The 12,990-nt window shown below is 37.2% G+C and overlaps 1 protein-coding gene across 5 annotated transcripts in view; it reads right to left on the reverse strand.

Moving 5' to 3' along the window:
• NOL4 (nucleolar protein 4) overlaps positions 1–12,225 on the reverse strand; it is a gene marked incomplete at both ends in the record, with an annotated part of 302,349 nt that extends 290,124 nt beyond the window's left edge. For all 5 annotated transcript variants that reach the window (XM_084251768.1, XM_084251767.1, XM_084251765.1 and 2 more), the window contains one exon: positions 11,965–12,225. In XM_084251768.1, the coding sequence (XP_084107894.1) occupies positions 11,965–12,225 (261 nt within the window). The remainder of the gene's footprint in view (positions 1–11,964) is intronic.
• Between the last annotated feature and the right edge of the window lie 765 nt (positions 12,226–12,990).

Raw genomic sequence — 12,990 nt, forward strand, 5'->3', positions numbered from 1 at the left:
GGCAGATTATTCTTTCTTATTAGTGATTAAGCATCCAACTTCCTGAACTTATATTCTGAATCTCCTTCTTAACCTTCCAGTTTTCTAACAGCTCCAAGCACTTGAAAAATCTGTAACTGTGAGAATAACTACCACAAATGAATACTTGATTAAAATTAGGAAGAGTGGAACATAAGAGCCTATTGAATAAATCCCAGATAGAAAGGAAGAAAATCAAAATAAAGACTTTTCCTTCTCAACATAAAGGGAAAGTAATTTCCAGGTTTTCCTCTAATGTCTTAACAACATAAGATGATCTATCAATTACTGTTATTTTCTATTTTCTATTCCCCAAATGTCAGGCAGTTTTTCTTTATGCATACTATGTTATAATATTTTAAAATAAAATTATGGAATAGGTAATTCTAATAAATAAGAATATTCTGTCTTGTATTTTCTTGTTATATTTTTAAAATACTTAAACACGCTAATATAATTAACATATTAATAATATAATTATGTGAACAATAATCTCTTCTGATATGTGCACGCCTATCTCAATTCTCCCATGAGAAACCTAAAACATTAAGTCATCTAATAGTCTATGTAGGAGGTATAGAATTTAAAAATTCTAAGTAAAAACATTAAGATAAAATCATATTTTATAAATTACTGCATATATTAGGGATGTGTGTATTTTCCTAATGGGAGTCATCATTAAATATCTCAAATGATCTGTTAGAAATTACGTATTTTACTAAATTATGGTCCATATCTCATCAAAAACTATAAAGATGACAACACATTAGGCATTAGGAGGAAAGAATATTTAAATTACTCCCAGCTGTATCTTAAACCACAAATAATCTTTATCAAATATGCTTTTTAAAAAGTTGTCTTAAATGCATAAATGCTTTGAGGAAATTTTACACCCCAAAACTACAGATTTTCTTTTGCAGTGTAAACTATCTTTGACAAACTGGCTGTTTTAACACTTCACAGGATGTATTATTATCTCTCAAATCTCTGGGTCAGAAGTCCAGCAGATTTAACTGGATCTTGTACTCACATACTCATAAAACTAGAAATCAAGGTGTCGGTGAGCTCATTGTCATGTGGAAGTTCAACTCAGGAAAGCTCCACTCCCAAGCCTCCTTCAGTTGGTAGAATTCATTCTCTTGTGGTTGTTGATCCCTATCATTGTCTTGCTAGCTGTTAGCAAAATTTTGCCTCAGCTCATAGACATTGCTGTTAGTTTTTAACCACAATCGACTGCCTTGCATTGAATCCAATGTGAACATGAATCTAACTTCTGCTAGGATCCACAAAAAAGTTGTGTTTTTAAAAGACTAATGTGAGTAAGTTGGACCAATGATAGTTAACTTTCATAAAGTTGACTTTACAAAACAGCATAATAGAATTATTGGAGTGAAAGCTCATCATATTCATGGACTCCCCCAACATTCAAAGCTGTGAGTATAATACATGTATATGGGTCATTTAGAAGCCATCTTAAATTCATGCACACCATAGTATACCAAATTTGAAGGACAATGGGAAAGACCTTCAGTGGCAGAGACAGACATGTGGGTATAAAAATCAAAGGATAAAAGAAGAAACAACTTGGGATACAATTTAGAGAATTTCCTTAAAAGATAAACCCCATGCATTCATTCTACGTTGAAAAGGTCTGTTTGAATACGTTTTCTATTAATATACTGAATTTGCCACTTGGGTTCTTGTGAAAATTTATCTGAGAAGTTTTTGCAGTAGTCGATGTAGCAAGAACTAATAGGTAAACAATTATTTCTCCTCCACCAAAACACTTTATTACAAGATGACTTGATCCATATTCTTTTTAGTGCCTTTAAATCTATCCTTTTAGTTTCACAGAATCCTTTTCAAGTAGTTTATTGGGATTAATAAACTCTTATATCTATATAACATGATTCAGTTACAGAGTAATATCAAGCTATATGATTGCATCGATTTACTGCTTGGTGATTTGATTTTAATACCTATATTATAATTATTTACAACATTTCAAACAATATTTTGATTAAAAGGAATAATTTAACTTTTATTCTTACTCATCTGATTTATATTCCACAACAAAACACTGAGAGCTATCACCTCCCTACCAATAAGACCTAAATCATGATATTCATGCTCAAACACTATTGCTAGCTTTTTCTACAGAATGAAATACAAACTTCTTCTTTTTTAAGATTTATTTATTTATTTATACAAGAATGGGGGTACAGACCAGATGTGTGGGAGGGTGAGAGAATTCACCAGAGACAGAGTGGGGAACAGAACAGGCAGACCAACGAAATACACTGCTGAGGGGAGCAGCGGGCAAGACAGGAGAGGTGTGCTGTGCCATATGGGACCCTCACCGGCCGGGATCAAATGGGTGCTGCAGAGGCTGTGGACAGCTTCACAGCACTGCGCTCAACCACCTGTGCCACCAGGGGAGGCCCGAAATACAAACTTTTTAACATGACACTAGCAGTTTCCCTTAATTTTGTCTCAGACTACTTCGATAATTTCACCTTGCTCTATATACTCACTTCAGTTATTCCACCCCAAAACATAATGTACCACCCCAAACATAATTTTGATGAAATAATTTCTCTTCTTGTACCAACACCAAACCAGTATGTTTTATTCAAGTGATAAATTTATATGGCTATTATTTTAACATTGTGTTGGTTAAGTTCTTAGTTCACTGATATTTTAAGTTGAAGAAGAGGTGAATTTTGCTGAAGTGTAAGGTCTTAACCACAGTGTTCTACTGAGAAGCAATATTGTTCTATGGACTCGAGTAATTTTCTCTAATTGGTACATGAGCACCCTAGGGAGTGAATGAGATAATCTATTGAGATGACAAAGAAGATATTAAAACTTACGTTTATATATATTTTAGTATTAGCCCTTTATTTTTTGAAAATGCTTTAGAATGTGTTCAGTACTGATATGTAATTTACAAAAATACACAAAAGAGGCAAGGTTCAAGTCTTTTAAAAAAGATGGTAATACACTATTTTTAAAAGGTTGGAGATCAAAGCCAAGGATTTTAGAATTCAACTGCAATGTTTCTCACCCTAACTTTAACATTGGAAGCTGTGTGTCTTTAGAAAGTGACCAAATTAACCCAAATTTTCTCAAGGTGTTATAAATAAAAAGCATTTATATGAAAGTATTATTGTACATTTTTAAAGGTGATTCGCCCAGTCTTTACCCCATAGAAAGAAGTTATAATAATGTAATGCATTGTCATAATATTATTAATTTTGTTACATTCAACATTTGTATGTACCTAAAGAAGTGGTTACTGAAGATCTCTAGATGGGGAGCCAATTCATCAGTTTCTGAGTCTTAAAGACTGCCCTCTCTTGTACACTGTTTTGGGGACTATAAAATACTGCGGCTCCATATAAAAATAGAACCACCGAATGATCCAGCAATCCCACTTGCAAGTATATATTCGAAAGAACTAAAGCAGGGTCTTGAAGGGAATCCTTCATACCATGCTCATACAGCACTATTCATAATAGCCAAGACATGGAGGAAGCCAAATGTCCATCAAGAGGTTAGTAAACAGAATGTGGCATATAAATAAGACAACATATTTTAAGTCTTCAAAAGGAAGACATTCTTGTCATATGCTATTTACTACACGGATGAATCTTGAGTACATTACACTATGTAAAATGTTACCACAAAAAGACAAATACTATGTGATTCCCTTTACACAAGGTAACTAAAGTAGTCATATTCATAGCAACAGAATGGAGAATGGTGGTCATAGGGAGGGAGGGAGAGGGGAAAGCGGAATTGTTTAATGGGTGTAGTACAGTATTTGGTCTTGCAAGGTAAAAAAATTCCGGAGATCTGTTTCACAGTATTTTGTATAGACTTAATATTAATGCACTATACAGTTAAAATGCTTAAGATGGTAGATTTTATGTTATGTTTTTTTTTTAACTACAATAAGGTAAATGGAAAATTTTACTTTAAAAGAGTACTCCAAAATAGCTACAAAACAAATAGTTATATGGTGGTTAAAAAGTAGGTCCTATTATGTGTTGTCAGATTGGGAAGTGATATTCATTTATTCCGTTAACACTGAGCCTCAAGATATATCACACATTATGCTAGGCACTAGAGAACAAATCCTTCCCTTCAAAACAGGTTTTGGGGGAAAAACCAAATTACCAAGCAATAGGCTATTGTATGGTGTGGTATGTTGCAAGAACACAACATATTCAAGAGACATAATGTTAGTAAAATCAACATTATTGCATTGAATAGTGACTATAATGAGTGGGGAGGAAGGCATAAATCAAACATATCACAGATTTTTGGCTTGGAGAGGTGGGAAAACTGTGCTGACATCCATTGAGAAAGAAAATAAAGAGGTGTCAGCTTGGAGAACTTAGCTATGGGGAACGGTGAGAAAAACATTCAAATTTATTTTGGGATATGGTCTTCTGATATACTTTAGGATAGCTTGGTTGAAACATCTGGCAGAAAACCCTTCATGTAGATTCTGAACCGCAGAAGATATGCAGTGTCACAAGAATGGATTCAGTTGAAGTCATGGACATGAGAGCAATTATTCTAGAGAAATACAACATCAAAAGAAAAATTCAAAACACAGCTTAGTGAAATGATTTCAAGGATAAAGAAATAAACAACACATGAAATTTGGAAAAACAGGCTTCCCTTAGATTTTTACAGAGAAAACAATAACTACAATGTTCTGGTGGAAAGTGAATGAAAAGACTTCACCTAATTAAGTTGTCATTTTGGTGTAAATGCAAAAGACAAATATTTTTACTTGCAAACAAATTTCAAAGACTAGAACATGAAGCCTTCTTTGAAAAATAAAATATGGTCAAAAACTGCAGTTAATCCAATTATGGATCAAATCACAGAATTCAGAAATAATGAAAAGCTGGTAAATAACATGGATAATAAGAATTTAAATATAACAAGAGAAAAATAATTGTGAAAACTAAATTGTGTACTACAACAAAAATATAAAATACCTCGACAATGAAAACATTTATATAATACAAATTAATGTATATAATAAGTGCATATAGTATATAATAATGATACAAAAACCAAAAGGTATTATAAGCAGGTAGCTAAGGAAAAAGGAGGTAAGGAAAAGTAAAAATGTATGACCCTCATCTAACACTGGAGAAAGTCAATGGTATTGTATAAAAGTGAAATTTGTACTTAGTAAAATAAGTGAACTTCAATTTTTTCTTAAAAATTCCTATTAGAATTTTTTTAATTTTATGTTTTTTTCCTGTTACATTTTGGTAATATTATAATTTATTCTTTTTTTAAAAGATTTTATTTATTTATACAAGAACCAGGGTACAACCCAGATGCATGGGAGGGTGAGAGGATTCACTAGTGATAGAGCAGGGAACAGAACAGACTAACGAAACACACTGCTGAGGGGATCAGCGGGCTTGACAGGAGAGGTCTGCTGTGCTATGTTGGATTCTCACCAGCTGGCAGTGATCAAACCAGCGCTGCAGAGGCTGCAGACAGCTTCACAGTGCTGAGCTCAACCACCTGCACCACCAGGGGAGGCCCTATAATTTATTCTTAATTAAGTTATCTTATAATTATCATTCAAGTTATGAAAATTATTTCTGCTTGTCCGTATCAATCCATACATTAACCAATCAGTATATCTAATATTTAGATATACATATTTACTTATTTTTACTTATATACTTTCTGCACCATTATTAATCCTTCTTTCAGGTGTAATCTTCATAAAATTACCACCACAGTCATTCTTCAAAGAAATATAACAAACAATGCTAAAATTCATATGGAAATCACAAAAAAAAAACCAAACCCCAACCTTGAATAGACAAAGTGCTCCTGACTAAAAAGAAAGAGAATGGAAGTATAACACTCCCAGATTTCAAACTATACTACAAAGCCATAATAATCAAAACAGTATAGTACTGGGACAAAACCAACACAGAACAATGGAATCAAATTGAAAATCCAGAAATAAAGCCACGTATATATATGGACAACTAATCTGTGACAAAGGAGCAAAGAATATGCAATGGAACAAAGTCTGTTCAATAAATAGTGCCGGGAAGACTGGACGACTGTCACATGCAAAAGAATGAAACTAGACTACTATCTCATACCATAGATATACATATTTAGAGAATGACACATCTTATGATACCCATAATTAGCTAATGGTGGTTATGTTTGGATGGGGCATTTAGAATGACTTGTAAGCCTTTTTTCTTTCCTTTCAATTTATATTTTACAACCAATGAGAATGTATCATTTTTATAAGAAAAAAGTTATTTTTATTTTCTAAAAATGAAGAAGCATAGGGCCTCCCCGGTGGCGCAGCGGTTGAGTGCTGGGTTGCGAAGCTGCCCGCGGCCACTGCGTTGCCGGTTCGATCCTCGGCTGCTCCCCGGCCACTGGAGGAGGGTCCCACATGGCGGGCAGACCTCTCCTGCCGCCCGCTGCTCCCCTCAGCAGTGTACTTCGGTCCTTCTGCCTGCTCTGCTCCCCGCTCTGGCTCTGGTGAATTCTCTCACCCTCCCACGCTTCTGACTGTACCCAGTGCATGTATAAACCAAATAAACAAACAAATAAATAAATAAGACATGCCTCTAGAAAATTAAAAAAAAAATGAAGCATAAATATCCAAATAATACATACATACATATATAGATGTAGTTTACATTTTAACTCCCCGTTGAAGTGTTACTGAGTTCATAACATATTGTTTTGTTAATCATACTAAGAATAGCTTCTCTTTTTAACATTACATATTTGGCATATGCTACATAATCTATATGGTTATGAATTATGATTATTATCCAAAATTAGTCAGGAAAGTATTATTATTGACACTTTCAATGAGGAAACTAGTTAGTTAATAAACTTCTCTTAACTCACAGTTCCTGTAAATGTCAAATTTGAGGTTCTAAAATCTATACCCTGCCCATTACTCCATGTTAACTGCCATCTATGCTGCTGACCATGAATTTTACTTTATTTGCTACCCAGGAATTATGGAAATGAATGTATTATATTCACTTTAATTTTTCCTTAGAGATAAAAAAATCTGAGCAAAAACAATAGCTTTTAGGGAAAGGTCTTTATGATCTTGACATGGGATCAAAACTCTTGAAAGCTCTGCTGCCACATCCCTGTATTTGATTGTTCACCTTCTCTTCTTCTCTTTAATTAAAGCACCAAGTTTAGATCATAAAATCTTGAGAAGTATGATATCAACTGACTCAGTTATCTTGTATATATGTAAATCTTGTATATCCATGGTACGTGTATAATTATTAGGGCTGAAACTTGTCCCTCACCTATAGTGGTTACTAATAAGGATGAACAGGTGGAAAAAGTTAAGAAATGGTAACTTAATAAATAAGTACAGAATGGATTCTGTATACTAACAGGGTCTCATTTCTCCTTGTATTCAAAGGAATTATGTCCCTATGCCCCTTCCCCTTAATATTCCTATTTACACACAGTGCTGGGGACTTGCCTTAGAGGATTTGTCTTGACAATAACTTACAAGGGTCCACTAAATCAACTGATAAGCCACATTGCTGAGATTCACACTTGAGATATTCAACCCCGGAGACTTATGCTATAGAGTGTCCCAAATACTTGAAGAGAAAAACACATCAGCTTTCTAATGAGGCCCTACCAGAAAGGCCCAGTGTGAAAGTACCCAAGATAAGCAAAAGTCTAGTTATATCTCAGTAAATATTATGATGATTTGTCTGTGTCATAGATATGAAATATTATATTATAGAGTGGCAATGGTACTCAGCTTTGTTTTCTGAAGTTTCTGTAGCAAATCCCAAGTCAAGGCCTAATATGTGTGATGTGTGCCTATGACATGAGGTTGGGTGGACACCTTTTGAGGTACTAATTCCTTCACTCTGATGTAGCACCAAAAATTTAAAACTAAAACCATACAGAGAAAAAAAAAACCGCACAAAGAAGACAGTAACTATTTATGACCTAGTCCATGAATATTCATTCTAATCACTGTACAGTAATCAATTAGCAGTATACACAGCAAGGACAATATGAAATCTGAGACTACAGATTGTAGAACTGAATAAATCATCATTTTAAATGACATAACTAAAGATGACACACTTTCTTTTCTGTATGCAAATTCACTTTATATTCCCTAGTGGAATATGTAAGAGGAGAAGGTACACAAAAGGCAAGAATTAGACCTTAATGTCTGTTCATACAAAATATGGGTCAAGAAACACATTATCTACATTATTTGTTTATACAGTTTTGATATTATCTTAATGTTTAAGACTGAAAGACAAAAATGTGAGTTAACCAAATTTCCTAATATTTTTATATAATGCAGTAGACTTTCAAAACTACACGCTAATGCATTATTCATATCAATAATGAAAAACTAATAAATTTCTGGTTATTTTCAAAGTTTACCTTTCATAATTCCAGTGTTATAATATGCTTGAGTTGTTTAAATTATGAGTGTGATGTTTCAAATAATTGCTGCAAGAAAATAAAATGTAAATCAGAATCAAATGTTTCCAAAAACTAAATGGGAACTATCAAAGATATAAAAGAGCAAAGTTAATTTAAAATGATCACTGATTAAACTTTTTTTGTAATCAACGTCAGGCATTATGTTTTTCAGAATTAAGCCATTCACCATTTCATTCTTCTAAATTTTTGACATCTTTAGTGAAAGAACTTAGAAAAATAATTGTGGTAATATGGAAAAATACTTAAGATGTTATGCTCTAAGAAATGCATATTTATTTGTACATCCTGCACATGCACGAGGTTTATGTACTGAGGTCCCACGCTAGACCTAAAATGGCAGAGTTACAGGATATTGTTGCTTGGTGACCAAACAGTATCTCCTCAGGCAGAGTAATCTAAATAGTGACAACTAGGTCCCTAGGCATGGCTAGGACAAATATTAAAGGACATGTTTATCTCTTTTAGTATTCTACATTTTTATTTAATTCAATAATCACTTTATTTTATCATCAGTCAAGTTTAGGCTTTAGGAGAAAGAATACTTGTAAAGCTACATATATTCTTTTGGAAAAATAAAAGAACCAAGCTCCTTTCAGTATGAAAGCTGGTTTGTTTCAATTAAGTCTATGTCATGTGTCTACTCTGCTCTAATACGACCTCCCAGTTGCTATCAGTCTCCCTTTCTTTCATTAAACACAAGTAGTTAATTAGCCCCAGCCTGTCCTCTCCCCTTCTCTCTTTCCCTTTTTGCAGTAGTAATGATGTCTAATTATCAGCAGCAGTGGGTTACTGCAACATCAGGCGCAAATATCTCACTGACAGCAAACCTAGCCGAAAACCAGGAAACCTCAAATAGCTAGAATGATTCTTAACCTACTTGAAAATACCATCAAATATGGTGCTTTATTTCAACCAGTATATGCCTTTGAATCAAAAGAAAATATATATTTTGGCCTTTCTGGTGACTGTTCTCTAGCTTTTATAGTGAAAAATCTCCTTTTCTAAAGAAGAAATAATTTGAGATGTGAGGAAACACATGATAAAAGGGAATCTTATTTATTTTTTTAAACTCATTGAAATGATGATTGGCTATCTCTCAGAGAAGGAGGAGCCTATAATTCTATGTCAGGAGCAGCATAAGAATTTCATAAAGAGCAATAAAAGAGCTCATGAATTAAAAACCTCTTTAACATTTCAAAACAGGTTTGAGTGAAGAGCAGAGCTCTTAAATACTACACAAAAACAATAATATAACCTGATGGGTTACATTTTCTTCCATAAATATATGGACTTTTTACAGAAAAATAGAAACACGTGTTACTTATTAATACTAGAGTTGTTATTCTATACTACATGTCTTGGCAGCAATTCTTTAACAACTCTGCATTAATTTTTGAATGAAAATATGGGTATCAGAGGATGCAAATGCTGGTTTAAATTGCTAGCATCCATGATTATCTCTGTGTCAACATAACACAGAGATTTGTTATTTAGAACTGATGTTCTAAAAGGGCATATCCATTTATACATAATTTGGATGTAACCAAATGCATGCAAATATAAACCCCATTGACCAATATACAAGTAAAGCTATCTGACAGATAAACAGAGACTTAACTTTAACATAAAAGAAATGAAAAACAAACTTCCCAAACAACAATTTTTAAAAACATACATCAGGTTAAATAATATGTAGGCAAATGTCTCTTAAATTCTTATTGTTATCCTTCAATTTGCCCAATATGATCCCAAAGAAAATAAATTCTTATTTTTGAATTCTAATTTACTTTGTCTAACAATGTCTTTTTTTTTTTTTTTTTCAAATCAGGTTCTAAATGTTATTCCCAATACAGGTGAGTCAAAACACTTTAAACTCTAAAACAGACTTCTGGTTTATCCAGATGTAAATAAACCTCAGTTTTAATCTATATCCATCCAGTCCTCATTAATTAGTAAACCAACACTATAGTAATCTCACCATTGTCTTAAGCAATGCCACATGTTAAAGGAGAAGGCTTCATTTATACATCTACCTCCCAGAAAGCTTTCAACAATAGTATTAAAAAAAAAAAAAACAGAACTTTTTTCCATTTTACCTACATTTCCATTTCCCATTCTCCAGATAAATTCCAAAAGAAATATATTTCCTGCAAACAACAAATCTCAGCAAACCATAAACTTGTCTTTCCGAAGCTAAAAGACTACTCCAAATAACCCTTTGAAAAACCTTTCATGCACATATTTTCAATTTAATATACCTCCGCTTAAGACAGAAGAATAGCTTTCAAGACATCTCCTTTCTAGCATCCTCCAGGAATTCTGCACAGGAAACAGTTGCCAGTAAAGGGTGGAGGAAAAGAGCAAATGCTCAAGAAACCCTAAGGAAGGCAAAAATGCAAAGGATGCCAGATACCCTCCCCCGCCCCTACTCCAGGGAGTACCCACCGCAGCGTGGTGAAGAAAGAGGTCTCATGGATCTGATCTGCAACCCTACTTGGAGCCCACAGTTCCCATCTTCTTAAAAAGGGAATTGACGCTCCTGCCGCTCCTCAGCCTCACAGGCTTCTGCCCTCTGAGGCTGTGATATACTCGACTCTTCATGCCAATACCTTGCAGCGCTTGGGTTTAGAGCTTTGTGGCCATGAGACTAGAGCCACCCCAAATAAACACACCATTTGATTGCGCCAAGCCCATCTCTCTTTGTTATTCATCATGTAGCTGCAGCTTTATTTGTGAAAGGGTGAAGTGAGGGAAAGAATGGGGGGCGGGGAAGAGCAATCTCCAGAGCCTTATCTACAATCTAAATACTCGTGGCAACAAGGTCTCGGGGAGTGATTTAGACGATCGGACAGCCCGGTGTCGCCCAAGCGGCGGTCTAACAATAAAACCTGATAGTGTCGGGGGGAAATCCCACATCCACGACTAGCGCCACATTCGGGCTTTGTGCCAATAAGGAGACACTGTAGACTATCGATCAGAATCGTCTATTATCAGAGCGTGCGGCTGGGGTTTCAGTGTGGCCTTTATGCGCGGTGGCGGCTGCGGGACGCGCGCCCGGCGAAGGACATGGGACAATGGCCCAGCCCGAGGACGCAGGACGCCGCCCGACCCGGGGATGGAGATGGCAGCTCCCACAGCGGGTCGGAGAGCCTGGAGTCGAGGAGGGCAGCGGGCTCTGGAGGTGCGTGGCGGCTTTAAAATCAAGAACCACAAAGACTCTACGCTGGGGGGGGGGGGGGACACGTCTTGCTAATGCAAGTAGGGACGACTTGGGGAGGGGGTTGAGAAGGGTGGGGGGCACATGAGCCAACGGTGGCTCGCTGCTCCCCCTGCCTCCCCCCTCCAGCTCCCCTCCCCGCCGGGCTGCTCAGGCAGACAAATAACAGAGGAAGGCGAGTCACTCACCGTGGTCTTGACGGGCACGTAGAGCACTTGCTTGGCGCCGCCACCCCCGCGGACCTCGTCCGGCTGGCCCAGCTGGAAGCCCTTCGATTTGACCCAGAATTTAAATTTGGCGTTATCCGTGGAGCTCGACTCGGAGCCGTTGAGAAGCTGGACAATCCGCTCGTATTTTTTACGGGTCACCGTCTTGGTCTTGCCTGAGTCCCCGTAAGTCCTGAGGCACCAGTCCTGGAACTGGCGGTACATGTCGCGCTCGCTCTCCATGTTCCCGGCGCTGGGCCGTCGGCCGGATGCTCCTAGCGCACTTCGCACCTGTTCACCCCGGGCTCATGAAAAATGCAGCCCCGGCCACGATGCAGGGACGCGAGGTCCCGGCCGCCGCCGGAGCCTGCCTCGGGGGTGGGGTGGGGGGGGGGGAATGGGGAGAAGGGAGGAGGGTCCGGCTGGGCACCAGCAATCAATGCCCCGTGCTACCAAGTCTTTGGTTCATTCGTAATTGCAAGGAATGTCTCGCAGGTTTTTCTCGTCCTCTTAGTGACGGGTTTCTTTAATACTGTGTGGCTACGACCATCCCAATAGCAGCTAGCCCAGAGAATCTGGGCTTTGAATAATTAAAATCCCATTCCTTGATTTATTAAAAAAAAAAAAAGCCCAATATTGACTTGGGGTGGTCCCTGGACGCCTCGCCCTCGGGCTGTGTCCCGGGCTGGGCAGGTGGAGCGCAGCGCCGCCTCCCCGCGCGCGCCCCAGAAGCTTCCCCAGTCGATGGCCCCGTGGTTCAGGAGCAAGGACTGCGCCTCTCTCTAAAGCAGTCTCTGGGCTGAGGGCCTGCGAGCCCCAAAGGGCACCCGGGTCCCCCGGCTCTCCTTCCTCCACGGTCCTGCTGCGCTCAAGGCGTCCCTGTGTGGGGCGTTAAGGGACTAGAAAGAGAGAAAGTTCTTACCTGTCATGTTGTTAAGCCTATCAAATCCTGCTACACAGGAATTTTTAAGAGGTATTTTTAAATGGCTTAAAACATCATTTCTTCAG

This window comes from Talpa europaea (genome assembly GCF_964194135.1).
Source record: "Talpa europaea genome assembly, chromosome: 13".
In the NCBI taxonomy this organism is placed as follows: domain Eukaryota; kingdom Metazoa; phylum Chordata; class Mammalia; order Eulipotyphla; family Talpidae; genus Talpa; species Talpa europaea.